This window comes from Culex quinquefasciatus, chromosome 2 (assembly GCF_015732765.1).
Source record: "Culex quinquefasciatus strain JHB chromosome 2, VPISU_Cqui_1.0_pri_paternal, whole genome shotgun sequence".
In the NCBI taxonomy this organism is placed as follows: domain Eukaryota; kingdom Metazoa; phylum Arthropoda; class Insecta; order Diptera; family Culicidae; genus Culex; species Culex quinquefasciatus.
Window position 1 is genome coordinate 222,966,269 of NC_051862.1, and position 19,555 is coordinate 222,985,823.

Consider the following 19,555-nt stretch of genomic DNA (forward strand, 5'->3'; position numbering starts at 1 on the left):
CACGGTGCACAACAAGATGGGGACGACAGTTTGAAATTGGATCAAGAAGGGAGAAGGAGGAGTGTCTAACATATTCACATCGATTCCACTAATTTGGGGGGACTAGTTGTCGGGATGCGATGTGTCTGAAGAGGTTTTTTAAAATTTTCTTTTTCTATCCAGTGAAAATATAATCATAAAAAAAAACATTTGATCAGATCATATCGATTATTACATTTAGTTTTTAAATACATTTTTTTAATTCAATAGGCAGTTTTCAAATTTGAGGTCACAAAACTGGAATTTGATTAAAAGTAAGAAAATGCAAAATTACCAAAGATTTTTTTTTCATGACTCGATTATCCGAAGTCCCAAACAAAACTTCGGATAATCTAGGCTTCGGGTAATCGAGTCTGGAATGTACTTGATTTCAACATCAATGTCAATTTTAATTATTTAACTTGCCGTAAATAAAGATTTATGAATCTAACCTAAATTTAAAAAAGAAATAAAATTTAAATTTAATACAAAATATAGCAAAGAGCCTGGAAATTGTTGATAGCTCGATACTATCCCATAATCAAAATAAAAGCTAATTGAAATAATCATATTTTTTGACAAACTTAATTCAACAATTTATAAAAAAAAAACCTGAACACACAAAACTACAATCTTTTCATCGTAACAAAAATGGTATTGAAATATTCATAAAAATAGTAAAAAATAACTTTAAAAAATAAAAATTTGAAAATATATGATTTTTTCATTAGAAGCCATATAGAAATGTTTTAAGACATATCGAAAATCTTATTTTCAATGAAAACAAAAAAAAAACAAAACACACCAAAGCTACTCAAAAAAGTTGGCAGTTCGAAGATCCATTTATTAGAAATAGCAATACAAAATAATACCCTAAATATCAATATTAAGTTGATTAAACTCAAAAAATCATCATAATTAAATTTAATAAATCAATTTGGGAAACATAAACCTAAATTCATTAGTATTAAATTAATTAAATAAAAATCCGAAAATCATCAATTTTCTAACAAATATCCTTATTTCAAAATTTATGTTTAAAATGTTAGTTTATTTCTAGTTTTTTATAACATTTGATAACACAAAAAGGTTTTTGAAACAAAAGTTCAATAAATTCGATTTAATTCACATTTTACGCTTTGAATTCAGTTTTTATAACCAAGGATTGTATCTAAAAAGCAACAAAATATTAGTTTTGTTTGGTGGTTTGATATCTTTCACGTCAGATTATTTGTGTTTCTGCAAAAACAATCAAACCCGAGCAGACGGTAATAACTTTGGGATAACATTTTTTGTTATTTGAAAATACTAGGCTAATAACATTTGCTGTTATTTGTTATTCGTCGTTAAGATTTATATGTTATTGGATTGTTATTGTTATAACAAACTAATAACATTTTAAGTTATTCTTCGAACATATCTTTGTTATTATTTTTTGTTATTTTAACAACTAATCCGATCATCCCAATAACAGTTGGAGGTATTCATCCATAACAAAAAATGTTATTCTCAAGTTGTTTTGGCTGTCGATCAATATCAGACCAATAACAAATTTTGTTATGGTAACATAAACTGTTATTAAACTCTTATGCAAAAATGGATTTTTCAAGAAGATTCCATAACACTTTCTGTTATTTTAACAGTATTTGTTATTGAAATGGCATGAATTTTGTTATTACTGTCTGTCCGGGAAGATAGGACTCTTTATCAATAGGGGAATGAAAAGCCATTACAAATTTCAAATTTAAAGTTCACTTTCCATCAATAAAACTGTTCTTTCATAAGGTTTAGCAGACGAGCATAAAGCTTTTGTTTGGCTAATAATTTATTAAGCATTTTTATTTTTGTCATTGTTAAAACAAATACAAAATACATCTTTATACCTGAAGCGAATTGCCAGGATTACTTAAAATATGTTACAGAATACTTTAAATTTCCCAGAATTACTTGGAATTACCAGAATATATCTTTAAAATCATTATTGATCACTTATTTCATAGTTTTTTCATTGGGCGTCACACTAAAATCAGCCAAAATTTATTTTAAAGTTATTTTATATAAATTATCATTTTCTGTTGTTTGATTTTCAAAAAAACAATCTTGGAATAACCATTAATTACTAGAAAAATTGAGAATTACAAGAATTGCTCAGGAATTACTGAGTAATTGCGAATTACTGAATTTCTTCCTAAAACTTCAGGTAAATCCGTATACGTATAAAAATATTTTGCGGCTTTTTTTCTTAAGGGTTTAGGGTTTAAGGTTTAACCTTGACTATTTTTTTATGCAACACAAAGTTTTATTTCATGTTAGCAATATTGAAATATACAATTAAAAAAGTTAATAAAACGATGTTCGATTCAAAACATGGTTTTGTCTCCCTTCCAAAGTTTTTCTAAACATTAAAAAAATCATCACTGTGATACACCGTTGATCAAATTTAAACATTTTATCGTGATTTAATATTAACAAAAATACATAACTGGCTCTAGGAATTCGACAACACAGACCAGAAAACTATATATAAAACCGAAGAAAATTTAAAAAAAAATGATTGAAAACCTTTGAAAATTTAAAAACCTGAACCGTTAATATGCATGTTGTTCACTCTACCCATGATTGACTAAGTGTTTCCAAAGGAATATTCAAGTAAATTCAATTTCTTTTTATTCAACAAACACTTTATAACAATCCGATTTTTTTTTTTGCTTAATAGCTTGAGAAAGAACTACAATTTTCGTACAGATGATTTATCAATACATTTTAATGAAAAAAAAAACATTCTTCTAGATCAAAATAGGTGTGAAATTCTAATAGACGTTTTCAAATTATGAAAAAACCCTCTTCCGACACATCGACGTGGGAAATGCACCCACAGGAAGGACGCACACAGTCAGTGGAAAAAAGCGGGAAAAGGGGGAAATGAAAGAAAAACCGGAAAAGCATATCCTAGTGGCGTTTCGCTTCTGATTGAATGGTCAGCCCGGTGTCCGATGTCCGGTGGAACCCGGATTCCCGGCTCAATCAGCCACGAGACGAGACAAAATGAGAAAAGGGCGCACAAGACATGTGAGGAAAGCTGCTGGGTGTGGGTGTCTTTTTACTTTCAGATAAAGAAATTGAAACCGATAGCATCGAAATGAAATGAAATGAAAAGAAAAAAGGGTGGTGTGGGGAAGAAGGAAACCTGCCGGGGCCAATTTGTGTTTGCTTCGTTTCCGTCGCAATCGAGAGAAGATTGTTTTCGATCGAATCAGCAAATCTTTGAATTTAAGCTACTCAAAATATTCTGATTAAGGTTTACTCAAAAGTGTGAGGTGTGTGCGTATTAATTGCTAGCAATGACTAGGGACCATGTGAGTGATGACTTTTCATGAGAATGTAAGGAAATGATGATTAGTTTATCGAAAAATAAAATCGCGAATCAGCGGGTCAGCGCACTCTTCTAATTAAAAGGTTTCTCGTTTTCTCTCTTTTTGATTGATGTCCCTTGCTTTCAAAAATCTCTCTCGTTAAAATGTTTTAATCTGTCCAAACGTGGAAGTTACTACAGAGTTTGAGTTGTTAGGGAAAATGGCGTGATTGTCGCTATATTTACACCCACAAACACGAATGTTACGACGGATAAATGGCTCTACCAGACAAGTATTTATGTACACGACAAATCATAACTAGTTAGTTCTTGTTTAAATGTTGGTTGGCAAAGAGAGAAAAGATTCCGAACTTCACACTGGGACGGGGTGTGATTTCGTAAATTAGGGTGGTAGAACAGATTCAAGTAGTGGTACAGATTTTGAGATTTTTTGTTGGTTTTTTTTTACGGTTGATTTGATTTGTTGTTCTTAGTCAAAATTTTTACCATGATTACAGCGCCGCCCGCTATTATAACACGGGCAGTATGGGAGACTTGTCCCTCACCATTGCGCGCGATACACGTGTAGTCGCCGATGTCTTCGTGGCGGATCGTGCTGATCCGCAGCTCGGTACCATCGTTAAAGATGCCAACAGTAGAAGACGGATCCACCGGGTTGGCATCCTTGTACCACAGGATCTCGGGCGTGGGGGTGCCATCTGCCTGGCAGTTTAGTATAATCGAATCGCCTGCGGGGAAAGGAACAAGTAAGAAGAAGAAAGAAATAAGAATAACACCAAGATCAGAAGATAATTTGCACTGCCATAGAGAGACCAATAGAGAGGCAGAGGGACAAAATTAACTACATCATTGATATTCACGTTTCGAAATGGCAAAAAAAGAAAAAGAAGGAAAAAACTTTAACGTGCAAACCATTTATGAGAGTTTCCAATCCTGCAGAGGACAGCACGTGGGCACGTGGGCGACGGCATGTCAGTGCCTACTAGGATAGAAGATTTAATTTTTGATAGCAAAATACGCATCAAGCGAAAAGCCGATTTTTATTCCTGCAGTGGGCGTTTAAGGAATGTGAAATACAAATTTTACAAAGAAGCTTTGAGATTTGAAATTTAATTAAAAACTAATTGAAAAATTACTTGTATTTTACCAGGTTAGAAAATTAGTCCTGTTTCCGTCAAAAATCCCATTTTTCGAAATGAGTAATTCTCAACGATTTCGCGAATCGACTTTTCTCTGTGGGTAATTCTCTACCAACTCACACGAAATCGGAAAAAGTTGCCTCGACTCTCTTCGATTTTTCGATGATTACGCCATCAAATTGGGCGTCTAATTTTACATATAAGTCTCTTTGACACCAAATTTCTTTCTCATCACCGTTTCAGACTGCAAATTATTGAAGAACACCTCTTTTTTCGCATGTTCAAAAATGGAAGGGGTCGTACCGCCCCTCCGTCATGAGATATCAAAAAACGGACCTCGGATTCGTGATCAGAGACAAAAGTTACCCCTTAGGACAAAGTTTGACGCAAATCGAAGAGGGGTCGGGGCAACTGCTGTGTGAGTTGGCGGAGAATTACCCCTGTATTGATTTAATTTTATTTAGATAAAACTTTGTCCATGCATAACCTATCTATATCTTAAATTTAGCATGTCTGATCGATTTGGTGTCTTCGGCAAAGTTGTAAATTATAATGAGGACTATTGAGTAAAAAAAGTTACACTCTAAAAAAATACGGTTTTTGATTTTTTTTTACAAAAATATATAATATACATAATTTCCAAAATATGTATTTTTACATTTTTTGAATTTTTGTTGTATGTTTTATTGTACCAAAACCGGAAATGGATTTTATTTGTATTTTTTGATTTGGCTCAAACTTTGTGGGGGCCTTCCCTATGACCAAAGAAGCCATTTTGCATCATTAGTTTGTCCATATAAATTTCCATACAAATTTGGCAGCTGTTCATACAAAAATGGTACGTAAATATTCGAAAATCTGTAACTTTTGAAGGAACTTTTTGATCAATTTGGTGTCTTCGGCAAAGTTGTAAGTATTGTTAAGGACTATTTAGAAAAAAATAGGTACACGGAAAAAAAATTTCCCGATTTTTTTATCAACTTTTTTTTCACAAAAACTCAAATTCCCAAAATACGTATTTTTTGATTTTCGAGATTTTTTTATATGTTTTAGGGGACAAAAATCCGCAACTTTTGAGCTATAGAAAAACATGGTCAAAAAATCTGCCGCCGAGTTATGATTTTTTGAAAAACTGGTGATTTTTGGAAAAAATCGAAGTTTCATACATAAAATTTTTTTGACCTCATTTTTTTATGCAAAATTGAATTTGCAATCGAAAATTACTTTACAGATTTTTTGATAAAGGGCCCCGTTTTCAAGATATAGCCACCGAGAGAATGATTTCAGCGAAATATTTGCAGTTTTTCGATTTTTAAAAATAGTGACCATGAGTGTTCATTTCTGAAAATATTTTTTTTTAAGTTCAGAAAATTTGCTATAAAATTGTCTAAGAGACATTGAAGATTGGACCTCTGGTTGTTGAGATACAGCGGGACACGAAAATTGAAGTTTTCTAAGTCTCACCCAAACAGCCCACGATTTTCTAATGACGATATCTCAGCAATTGATGGTTCAATTTTCAATGTAAATACATGAAACATTCGTAAAATTTTTCGATCTTTTCGAAAAAAATATTTTGAAAAAAATTAAATAAAGACTAACATTTTAAAAGGGCCAAACATTGAATATTATGCCCATAATCTTCGATGTCTCTTAGACAATTTTATAGCAAATTTTCTGAACTTAAAAAAAAATATTTTCAGAAATGAAAATCAAAAAATACGTATTTTGGGAATTTGAGTTTTTGTGAGAAAAAAGTTAATAAAAAAATCGGGAAATTTTGTTTTCCGTGTACCTATTTTTTCTAAATAGTCCTTAACAATACCTACAACTTTGCCGAAGACACCAAATTGATCAAAAAATTCCTTCAAAAGTTACAGATTTTCGAATATTTACGTACCATTTTTGTATGAACAGCTGCCAAATTTGTATGGAAATTTATATGGACAAACTAATGATGCAAAATGGCTTCTTTGGTCATAGGGAAGGCCCCCACAAAGTTTGAGCCAAATCAAAAAATACAAATAATAAAAATGGTCGAAATCGGCCGGTTTTGTAGAGAATTGCTCACATCTTTTAAGCCTGATTAAAGTGATAAGATTTTTTGAAAAACGTGTTTTTTTGTAAATATCTAAAAAAAATCAAAATAATTTTTAAAGCTAATTGAAAATTGCAATCGATTACCGATTTTTATTGTTAAAGCGCACTGTTTTGGAGTTAGGTTGAGTAACGTTTTAGGTTATAATTTTTGGAAATCTAATTTTTTTTAAACATCATGAAGGAAATCTACTTTGAAAAAAATATGTATGAAAAGCTCAGACACAATTTTTTTTCTGAAACTCTGAAAAATTGTCAATTATGTTTTAAGAAAATTCAAGGAATTGAAATTGAATTGAGTTTTTCTAAATTTCACCTCAATAGCCTGTAATATCCAACTGAAAGACCAATAATTTTCGTGATATCGACTCATGAAAATTACAAGTTAATTAGGTGACACATAGAGAAATTCACTTTCACCTATTCCAATTCTTTGAACTTCCTCAGAAAACAGTCGCTTAGCATTCGCCAGCCAAAACGGACGCTTTTTGCGTTTCGTGCTCTGTTCGCTTAACATTGTGAGACTGTTACGACCCTAGGTCGTTGCTTATTCGTGTTCGGAACCAGCTAATAAAGCTCATCTACGATGCCAAGTTATCGACAAAATTCCCTGGTAGTCGATTTGAACGTGCTACCATCGATTCCAGACATCGAAACGATTCGAAAGTTTCTTACCAAGGATGTGGCACTTGATTTCTCCAAAGTGCGCAACCTGCAATTGAACATTTCGATGAATCAAGTGATCATCGAAATGGCCACCCCGGATCAAGCTGCTGAAATTGCTGGCACCCACAGTGCTAAACACTGTATCATCTACGAGAAGAAGAAGTTCTACATTCCACTTTACGTGGAGGACGATTCAACGCCGGTGAAGGTCCATGATCTGCCACCCAACATGCCTAATCATCTGATTGCTGAGCAATTGCAACAATACGGCAAGGTCACGTCGATCCACGATGAGGTTTGGCGTGACTTTTTTCCTGGCATCCCAAATGGTGTCAGAGTTGTCCGGATTAAGCTCGAAAAGCCGATTCCGTCGTTTTTGAAAATCGATGGTCTTTTGGCTTACATTGTGTATCCTAACCAGAAGAAGACATGCCGCCATTGCTCCCGAAAATTGCACCCTGGACAAAAATGCACTTCTACAAAGACGAAGGTGACAACAAGCTGCACTACTCCACTAGACGCAGACCAAACGAAGATCATGAACAACAAAGAAGCTCCAATCACCACCACATTGTACTCATCATCCAACTACACACCAATACGCGATATTGAAGCTGACCACTGTAACTACAAAGAACAACGCGAGAAACAACAAATACAGCAACAATTTATCACCAGCCCAGCAAAGACAATTGCTAACAAATTGGTGGCAAACGAGTGGACTATACAAAAACCGAAACCGAAGAGGAGATTGACGAAAATAGTCTGACGTGGGACTACGTCTCAGTTGAATTCAAGTGACAAACTTTGTGAAAATAAACACTTGGCCGAAATATGTCTAACAAAGGCCAGTTAGCTAAATAAAAAAAAAAAAAAAAAACTTCCTCAGAAACTAAAAGATTATTTTTCAATGTGACCCATATTCATAGTTCCAGAGAGAAAATTGTAGTAAATTATCTTAACTTTTCAAAACTATTGTTTTCAGGGGGATTTTTTTTTTCAAGTGGTATTTTCGAAATGAAAAAACGAAAAATTATCAAAAATGTACACTTGAAAGTAGCAATAACTTGAAAACGGTTCATTTTATCAAAAACAAATTAAGATACTCATCGATTGCAAATGCGGCTTTGCTTTAAAAAAAGATGTGTTATTCCTTTGTCCAGGTTTTTGATATTTTCCAAAAAAAATCCCGCACTATGGCTTAGAAGTTTTTTTTAATCCCCTATAAACATCAAAAAACTTGAAAAAAAATATATTTTGTGATTTTCAATTCAGCAATAAAAAGTTAATTGAAAGAGTCAGATTTTTTCCGTGTACATATTTTTCCGAAAAATCTTTTATGGAAAAACTAATGATGCAACATTTATTTATTTGACCGAGGAAATGAATGGCCAAATTTCCTTCCAAATCAAAAAAAGAAAATCTGAAAATCGTGCAAAAAATGCGAAATTATAGGGAACTCTCAAAACAGTACATTTATCCAACAAGGTTTACCAAGGTTTGCAAACACCCTTTGAACTGTTTTTTTTTTCGTAAAACGTTCGTTTCTCCCTTTAATAGCTATTAAATTGGAACTAAAAATGTTTCTTTTTTGATTTATAAAATTGTTTTTTTCATATGCCGCCTAAAAGAGTGGAAAAGGAAAAAATAATTTATGCAAGTACAGATTTTAACACTTTCAAAGACACATTATTTTAGAAAAGATTCGTGGAAACTCGAATCATTTATTTTTTGTACAAATTTCGTAGTTACTATACCGTCATTTCCACCCACTTGACCAAAGATAAACTTTTATCTCTCCCCCTCCTGGCTGTCTTCGGTAGTGAAACCATGAAGTGACCCACTTTCTTCCCTTCCCCCCTCTGAAACTCACCTAAATTAACGTAAATGATGTCCTCCGGCGTAACGCTGAACCGCGGGGGCGCGTGCACGTCCAGATGGAACCAGGTGCCGTTCTTGTGCTGCTTCGGCGGCCTGTTCAGGAACACCACCTTGCACTCGTACCAGCCCTGGTCCGACTCGCGGATGTTGGTGAGGTTGAGCGAGGCCGCGCCGAAGCTCGAATCCGGCGACACTCGCGATACGCGCCCCTCGTAACCCTCGCCGCTGTGCGTCGGGTAGCTCTCGTACCAGATGTAGATCGGAATTTCCTGACCCTGTTTGTTTTTTTTTGCGTTTTTGGGATTTTTGTTTCATTTGATAATTTTTAAATAAACAGAAAAAGAAGGAAAAACTTCATTAGAACAGTTTATGAGTTGTGATCATTTAATGATTAAGTTACTGACGACACCCTAAGTCGACTACGACTATTGGGCACTCATCGCCCCTTAATCTAGATTTAGAGTGGTTATGAGTATGTATAGATATCGAAATAGAATGATTTTGTATAGAGAGAGAGAGAAAAATAGATAAGAGATAAGATAGCGGAAACGTGATGAAAATAAGAAGAGACATGCAGCATAATGATTATTTTTGGCTAGGGAAATGAAGAAGAGAAGAAAGAAAAAAGTGATAGAGCGTGAAGTATCGTTGGCAACTATTACTTTTTATTTACGATACAGATTAAAGATTGTATCTCAGAACACACTTACAACAACCGATATCTATGGTTTAAGATAATAATATCAAACACACTGGGCAAACTGAACGATAGTAGAAATTTGATGAGTAGGTTCACATTCCAACACAAAGATGCATGCAAAATTATCTGATTTTTAAAAATAATTGAATGATTCAAAAATATTCTTTAAAAAAGTCATAAAACTGAAAATTACAAACTCTAGTTTATTTTTGCTTTTACTCGATAATCAAAATACTTCAGAAAATAATGGTTTTTGTTTTAACGGATTATCATTTAAACAATAATCTTTATTAGGCAGACAAGTATTCTCAAATACTTCATTTTTATATTGCAAAATTGGAAAACAAACTTTAAAACATTTGTTTATTCATCAACAGAAAATAAACCTCAGCAATTGTCATTCCCACAAAATCAATATTAAGTTATGAGCGATGAGATTGCGTTAAAAAAATAAAATAAATATTAGAAGATCAAAAGTTAATTTACGTATTATAAAAATAAATAAATAAAACGTTTGATGATTTTTGATAACACAACGTTTTCAATAATCAAATTACTTTGAATGATGTGTCTCTATCGTCTCTATACATTTTGTGATGCTTCAAATCAGTGCTGAAAATGTCAGGGGTCATGACGCGAAAATCGACGACGCTGACACGAATGTTTGAGATCCATTCACTGAACCGCAAAACCGTGACATAAACAAAACCGGCGCAGTCGTGAGTGCTCTAGCTCATTGAGCAGCTGCAATGCGAGGCAATAGTCGACCAACGCTCATTCGACGTTGCACGCACACACATAAAGAAACAAGTTTTTACACAACAAGTTCGTATTTATGCGTTCAAATGTAATTTTGAAAAAAAAGTTATGGTTGTATTAAGTGTTTTGCACAGTCTACAACCATTCAATTGCTTGAAAAAAGTCAAATTGTGTTTAAAGAGGAATTTACAAGTCAGTCATATGACACAAATTGAGTGAGTGAAGCTAATTTTTTCACGTCTCTCATTCTCCAGCAGCCGATCGGCAAGAGTTAGATGGCAGTGGTTGAACAGACACAGTAGGCTTACATTCACATGCTAGCAGATTTTTTCAACTGCTAGAAAAATGTTTGACATGAAAATCCAAACAACTTTATTCAATAAACCAAAATGTTAATTTCAATTTCGCCAACTCATTTTATTCAAAACAATAAACAGTCAACAATCAGATTCACAAAAATAGCTTTGCAAGGATAAATTTTACTGAAATGTATTTTTCCGAGCACATTTAGAGCTCTAGAACACAAACTTGTTGGGTAAAAGTTACAGCCATTGTATGGTGAAAAAGATTCAAACCAAGTTTCACCCAAGAGAGCTAGAACAATAAACGTTTAAAAATTCTAAATCTATTTCTCTGAAGTAGATTTTTTTTTAAATTGAAAAACATCAATTTTCAACGGAAAAGTTTTCTTAGGAATGGATTTCCAGAGAACTACAATTTAACGCTTATTGTTTCATAGAAGGCATAAAACCAGAAAACGGTGACATTTATCAAAAAAGTCGTTTTCAATTACAAATTTAATTTTACATCTAAAAATTATTTTCTAAATTATGTTCATTTTTTCCAAAAAAAAATCCTTCTTTTAAACATATTTTGCATCATCTTAATCCATAGTGCAAGAGATGACTTTTTTAAGTCCCCTTGAACACATGAACAAGTTTTGAAAAATGAAAAAATAATCATAGGAAATGAGGAAAAATCAAATAAAAATTCGTTTTTCTATTCGCGTGTTTCCTGAAAAGCCTCAATCATCATGGATTGAGTTACACTCATTTTTTTTTTCAAAAAAGTGCTTCATTAAGAGATCTTGTTTCAATATTTTACATGTAATAAAATTTATATTTTTATTATACAGCAATTCCCCACGAAAACAGCATGAAAAAAAACAAAAGTGCTCGGATCGGGCTCAAAATTTTTCTGGGGGTTCCCTGGCCGAAATAATTAGACCCGTATTTTTTTTTTGGCCATTGGGGTGACCTACGCCATGTTAGGGTGGTCTGCAAAATGGCCATTTTCGTCGATTTTCGCAAAAACCACTTTTTTCGAAAAATCATAACTCCTCGCCATTTTAACCGATTTCAATTGTCTTATACGCAAATAAAAGGTGATAAGTTGGCCTTTCAAAGAAAAATAGTAGAAGTTTCAAAAATCTAGCCTTACATATGAAAAGGGCGTTTGAATTTTTAAAATGTCGTTTTGACGGTGTTTGGACCAAAGAGCCTATGTCTGGAAATATTTTTATCGGATTTCCCGGACATTTTTACATAACATATTGAAAAATGGGAGGAGTTCATTAACAGGATTCCAAGATATGATTTTTTATAAATAAAATCCGAGTTTTTTGACGCACCGCGCGCAAAAACTGGAGAATGACGAAATTGGCAAAAAAATCAACTTTTTTCACTAAAACTGCGATAACTTTAAAATTTCAGCGATGACCTATAGATGTTTGGGTACCACATTTTTTGTAATTAAAAGACGCAACTTTTGGTACCCAGACATGTATAGGTCATCGCTGAAATTTTGAATTTATCGCAGTTTTAGTAAAAAAAGTTGTTTTTTTGCCAATTTCGTCATTCTCCAGTTTTTGCGCGCGGTGCGTCAAAAAACTCGGATTTTATTTATAAAAAATCATATCTTGGAATCCTGTTAATGAACTCCTCCCATTTTTCAATATGTTATGTAAAAATGTCCGGGAAATCCGATAAAAATATTTCCAGACATAGGCTCTTTGGTCCAGACACCGCCAAAACGACATTTTAAAAATTCAAACGCCCTTTTCATATGTAAGGCTAGATTTTTGAAACTTCTACTATTTTTCTTTGAAAGGCCAATTTATCACATTTCATTTGCGTATAAGACAATTGAAATCGGTTGAAATGGCGAGGAGTTATGATTTTCGGAAAAAGTGGTTTTTGCGAAAATCGACGAAAATGGCCATTTTTCAGACCACCCTAACACGGCGTAGGTCACCCTAATGGCCAAACAAAAAATACGGGTCTAATTATTTCGGCCAGGGAACCCCCAGAAAAAAATTGAGCCCGATCCTAGCACTTTTGTTTTTTTTTTCATGCTGTTTTCGTGGGGAATTGCTGCATATTTCATATGTAAACAGTTAAAATTCCTTCAAAATATTATTGTTACGGACAATAAAGTGTTAGATAAATTGATCAACTACAAAACTTATACACACTTTATTTTCAAATCTTCCTTCTATGTTTATTTGTTTTCCATTGTTTAAAAACGTGTCATTAGAGATACTTGATCCCTGCAATTTTGTGGTCACTCAAACCAGTTCAAGGGTGCCCAACTTTTTAATTTTGCAGTCCAAATTTGGTTTTTGCTGAAGCTTTGTCAGGTCGGACAATTTTAATTATAATTTTTGGTGACGAAAATGAAAACAATTGCTGAAAGAAGCGCTAACGCTTTTTTTTTATTTTCAAATCAAACTTACTTAATTTTTACTCTAAACATAAGAAATTGCAAAGAACGCTGAAGTCCATGTCTATTTTTTTCATAATGTTCGTTAAAATCGAAATTTGTCTTTAAAAAATATCCAGGTTTTTTTTCAAAAAAAAAAAAATCATTTGATTTATTTTAAATGCAATTAAAATGGGGTAATTCTCCGCTAACTCACACAGCAGTTGCCCCGACCCCTCTTCGATTTGCGTGAAACTTTGTCCTAAGGGGTAACTTTTGTCCCTGATCACGAATCCGAGGTCCGTTTTTTTTATCTCGTGACGGAGGGGCGGTACGACCCCTTCCATTTTTGAACAAGCGGAAAAAGAGTTGTTTTTCAATAATTTGCAGCACCGTTTCAGGATGAGATAGAAATTTGGTGTCAAAGGGACTTTTATGTAAAATTAGACGCCCGATTTGATGGCGTACTCAGAATTCCGAAAAAAAACGTATTTTTCATCGAAAAAAACACTAAAAAAGTTTTAAAAATTCTCCCATTTTCCGTTACTCGACTGTAAAAATTTTTGGAACATGTCGTTTTATAGGAAATTCAATGTACTTTTCGAATCTACATTGACCCAGAAGGGTCATTTTCTCATTTAGAACAAAAATTTTCATTTTAAAATTTCGTGTTTTTTCTAACTTTGCAGGGTTATTTTTTAGAGTGTGACAATGTTCTACAAAGTTGCACAGCAGACAATTACAAAAATTTTAATATATAGACATAAGGGGTTTGCTTATAAAAATCACGAGTTATCGCGATTTTACGAAAAAAAGTTTTGAACTAACATATAGAAAATCAATAATATGGATGAATGACAAACATATTGTTTAAGATTGCTTAAAAATAATTAAGGAGAATCAAGTTACACCTAATATTTTGTAAATGCTGGTTTCAATTTTTTTATCGTTTGATTGATCTTGAAATGCAAAAAAAAATATTTTGAAATTATGCAAATAAGAACCCTGCAAATTATGCAAATAAGAACAAAATTGTTACATTTCATCTGTTTCTGTCTTTGTTTTATCCAACAGAAATGTTAAATTATATGAAAAAAGATTTTTTTAAAGTGTTTCCCAGTTAACAAGTGATGAAGATTGTAAAAGTTGATCTAGTTTTTTTTTTACAAATCTATGGCATGCAAATCTTCGCTAGAATGTGAAACCAACCTCATCCAAACCTCGCTTTGCCCAGTGCTAGAATAATTGATAAGCGAATAAAACGAGAGAACAAGAGTATATCATACGTATCATAATATTCCGTCATGCTTTCGAAACGAATTACGACAAAGGAACGCAAAAACAAAAACAACCAACTTTGAAAGAAAAGTACAAAAAAAGGAAAAAACTAACTTTGAATTGTTGCGTTTCTGCATAGCCCGCGTGGCACCCCCAAATATAGTTCCACTTATCAATACCACTCGAGTGTGTGTTAATTAGTTTTTCCGCATGCCTTGAGCCTTGAAATATAGAGCGTATAGACACGGCTGTCGGTGCCAGAACCCCAAAAGTCACCACCAAAAGCCGCCGCGGCTGAGTCCTTGACTTATGCGTATGACTTGAACCGCCCAACCCCGTTACACCTCCACCCCAAGAATTTCCCAAAAACTAACAACCAACAGGAAACCGCGCGGGGGAAAACTGCTTTTTTGGGGGGTCGGCGCTGAACAACTCTACAACTTATAATCATAATAATATCGGAATTTTGCGAGTGTGCCAGAAATTTCCACCCAACTGTGAAAATCGAAGGTTTGGTGGGGGAGGTGACATGGGCCCACCGGCAAAATCGTTAATAGACCTTCATGAACCGAAAACAGAGTCACACACACACATACGTACCGTACGTATGACGTGTACGTGTGCCGGTGGCATTGACGGTCATGAGGCTTGGCGTGGCGTGGCTTGACGTGCCACTGGGGGGTTCTAGATGACGGGGATCCCCTTGAAAAGAGGAGTTGGAGGAGGGGGAGGTCACGCGGGAAATCTGAGGTTCGTGAGGTGAAGCAATTTTCCTGTCCCAAGCCACCTTACAATTTAGCCGATTAACGAGCTGAGTACAGCCATTTCGTTAAGGAGTTTATTTTGCTGGAAATTGGTGAAAGTATCTTAAAAAATTGATAGCGTTCTAAGTAGACAATTATCATCCAGAATTCCCATTTTATGAAATCATATGTAAGTTCAAAACTTATCAACAAAAGCGTTTTTTGATAATTTGAGATAATAATCAAAACCGATTCCGAAGTGGTCATGATAATTCCGAGAACAACGGCATGACCTTAGATTGCCATATGTTCCAAATTCATAAAGTTTGGTATGATTTCGTGTCATTTTATGGGAATATAATAACACAGAAGGGTAATTTTTCATTAAGAACAAAACTTTTCATTTTATAATTTCGTGTTCTTTGTAACTTTGCAGAGTTGTTTGTGTAACAAAATTTTACAAAGTTGTAAAGCAGACATTTACCAAAAAATTATATGTAAACATAAAAAGTTTTGCTCATAAGCATCACGAATTATCGCAATCTTACGATTTTGTATTATAGTGTTGGTCGTCGTTGATCATGGCCGTTGAAGGCAACCAAACAAAGAGAAAAAAGTAGTAACTTTAACAAAACATTTTTCTGTTCTACAACTTTGTAGATAATTAAAACACTCTAAAAACCAAACCTGCCAAGTAACAAAAAACGCAAAATTTTATAATGAAAACTTTTGCTCTAAATGAAAAATAAAAATAATAATACATTTAAATTTTTACAAAAAAGCATGAATTTATGGGAAAAAACTCTGAGTGTCAAACTCACAGTGTACATAAAAAATAGTATTTTTTTAAAGCGATATTTTGTGAATATTAAGTATTATGATTTCTTGAAACCTCTATTGCAAATTTAAAAAAATGGAATACTTTTCAAAAAACGGAACATGGTGATATTTTTTGTTTTTCATACTAAAATTTCATAATTATTGATAAATCTAATCCAAATTTTGCGTCGTTTGATACCCATATTGATATAGAGTCCAAATTGCAAATTTAAAAAAATCTATGAATACCATGGTTGTTAACGATAAAATTATCGAGTCTCGATAATTCTTAAATCGTTATCGTCGGGACGACATGCCGTATTTTTTCGAAAAAACTTTCATTTTCAAAATTTGCAATGTGTTTATCAAACAAAACGAAATTTTGCATTTTCACTTTATTAAAAAATTTTTTGTAAAAAACTAAAATTTCAGCAAAATACTGTATTTAAAAAAAAGGTATTAAAAAAACGAATTTGTTATACATTTTCACATAAGGCGCAATCCATAAAGTATGTTACGCTCTAGGGAGGGGGGGTGACATTGCGTATTATAAGTAAAGGAAAAGCCTTTCAAAGGGAGGGAGGGGGGGGGGGTAAATTTTGGCTGATTTAAGGATGACGTACTTTATGGATAAAGCCTTTTTAGACATTTTTTTATAAATTATTCGAACTTTCACAAAAAACTGTATTTTTAAAGTACTCAAATTTTCATAATTGGCAGTATGGGTATCAAACAGAGCAGAATTTGGCATGCATTTAGAGTTTTTTTTTTAATAAAAAACTAAAATTGCCACAATATGCCGTATTTTTTTGTAAAAAACTAAAATACTCGCAACTAACCGTACTTTTCAAAAATACTCAAATTTTCAAAAGCACAAAAGAAAAATTTCAACAAAGCAATTTTTCTGAAAATTAAAAAAAAATCTTTTTTAAACTTTAGTGTTTTATTAAAAAACATATAAATTGAATATGCTTTAAAAATCTGAGTATCTTTGTAAAAAAAAACTATATTTTGTGAAAATTTTAGTATTAAAAAAACCCGTAATAAAGTAAAATAGCATACAAAGTTTCTTTCGTTTGATACCCAAAATAGAAGAAAAAATAGAATAATTTTAGAAAAATATTAAGTTCTCCGAAAATTTTATCATTATGCACTAAAATCTCCAAACTATTGGAAATCTAAACCAAATTTGCGTCGTTTAATACCCATTTTGTATATTATAAAAAAAATAAACAAATACGATATTTTGTGAACCTTATAGACTTTAAAACTAAAATTCTATACAAAACAAGCCTTACCCGACAAACTTCGTTCTGCCTTTTTTCGTTTGTTGACGTTTTTAGCTTTTACCTTATCAGCCTCCTATGATCAAAATTTGATTTTACGTAACTTTTCCCATACAATCTGCAGATTTACCGGAATCGGTTCCAGAATGACCAAAGTTGTCACTTTTTGGCGTAAGAACCTTCCTTGGACTGATTCGAACCCAACGCAACAAAGAACACTTCGATCCGACGCTCCGTATTGAACTGATTCGCTTTCGAACAAAACCGTCGATTTTTTTTATATATTTAGACATAGATTTGGCGCCTTTTGATTTCCATTTGACAAATAATGAGCACTTTTATTAAAAATGGACTATATTATACGAAATTTTTACACGTAAATCGCAATCGAGAATGCCAAGGCAATGCTGTAGAGCAAATAATTTGATTTTTGATTTGATTTTGACATAAAAAAAATCACTGAAATTTTAAAAAAATAAACGCACGTTCACGGAGAAAAAAAGTTTTCAAAATCGTGAACAAGCGTTCATGAAAATGGGAACCACGAACAAAGCGTTCAAATCCCATGGTACGTTTTTGGAAATCGTACCATGGGATTTGAACACTTTGTTCGTGGTTCCCATTTTCATGAACGCTTGTTCACGATTTTGGGAACTCTTTTTTCGCCGTGTAAACTTGTTAAAAATGGTTATAAACTCAGGGATTTAAATTGATCTCAGCTATTTGCATTCAAAATTTCGTTAAATTTTAAGTCGAATTTTTTTTATAATACAAATTTGTAATTTATACAACCATCTCATTAATAAAACTATTATTAAAACCTTTTCGCTTATTTTCCAAATTGAACAAGTATAGATCCTTATCCAACACTTAAATCGATCTACTTTAAAAACTCTTCTGATCACAAAAAACGACCCCCTCTCGACACAACAATCTCTCCCCCGGTAGGTGTCTCGGCTAATAACCCGTACGAATTCATTACCCTTTTTTTTTTTTTGGTCGGCACGCGCACGAGGGAACGACGAAACCGGTATGATAATATCGGCGGGAAAAATGTGCGAGAAATTTTGAGAATGCCCCCCTTTCTCACCTCACCCCATCTAGTGGGAAATTAATTCCAACGAAGACGGAGAGGTGCGGAAAATTGTGAGGGTGGGGTGCGAATTTCGAGTGTATACACAACGAACTCGTTTAAATTATCGATGACATTGGGCGATAAGGTTAAGGGCCGAGGTGAAGAGAGGTAATTTTGGGGGAACGATTTCATACACTTCTAGTGAAGAGTGAAGTGGGGGCTTATAACAGGTACTGCTCTATTTGCGAGCGGAAGTTGAACGTGTTGGGTTGTGTTTCCTGTGAGGTGTTTGGAGCTTCCTCGGTGGAAATTGGTATTTCACGTGCTAGAGGGGTTGTTGATATTTCTAACTAAGTAGAAAGGAAGTTGTTTGACCTTTACAATTTGTTTTGTATGAATTTGGAAGAATTTGAATAGAGCTTGCAAAGTAATTGTAGAAATGTGGTCAGACATGACCAAAAGACAAAGATGGCTTAATTAAAAAATAAATCATCAAGCTAATTTTGAAATACAAGAAAGATTTAAAAAAGTATATCTCTTCCAAATCTAATCCAAAGTTATGAGCCAAGCTACAAGCCTGAAACATAAATCAAAGTTCCACTAGACTTGTTCCAATCAGTGCCAGAGCGCAGTGTCACCGAACAGCAAACTCAGCATGATTGCACAAACCTCTGTCTCAAAAGTTAATTTCAATCGCAATCCGGTTCCCCTCCCTCCACAACAACTTCACAACTATCCCACACCGGCAAGTGAGAGTGACCACAAAATATCACCTTCCGTTTTCGCAAAATTTTCTGATATGCACCACCGAGCAAAACTTCAACTTGGTCTTGTGCTCTGCAGCATGTCGCAAAACAATGCACTTTTTCCTCTCCTCTCTCTCTCACTCAGGCTCATGCAAAAACTGCTATAAACCGACCAACGACGACGGAGTTTCTGCCCCGGCAAACCTCAGAGACCACGTCCGATTTCCTGTCGTCGACGACGACGACGCCGCATAGAACCAGTCTTGCGGTCTTTT

The 19,555-nt window shown here is 33.7% G+C and overlaps 1 protein-coding gene across 3 annotated transcripts in view; it reads right to left on the reverse strand.

Moving 5' to 3' along the window:
- The window catches only part of LOC6033592 (protein turtle), a 95,976-nt gene that overhangs the window by 10,638 nt on the left and 65,783 nt on the right, over window positions 1-19,555 (reverse strand). For all 3 annotated transcript variants that reach the window (XR_005277758.1, XR_005277759.1, XM_038257647.1), the window contains 2 exons: window positions 9,167-9,449; window positions 3,878-4,119 (listed from right to left, as the gene is read on the reverse strand). Coding sequence is in view for 1 of the 3 variants with exons in the window: in XM_038257647.1 (XP_038113575.1) it covers window positions 3,878-4,119; window positions 9,167-9,449 (525 nt within the window). In the remaining 2 variants the exon portion in view is untranslated. The remainder of the gene's footprint in view (window positions 1-3,877; window positions 4,120-9,166; window positions 9,450-19,555) is intronic.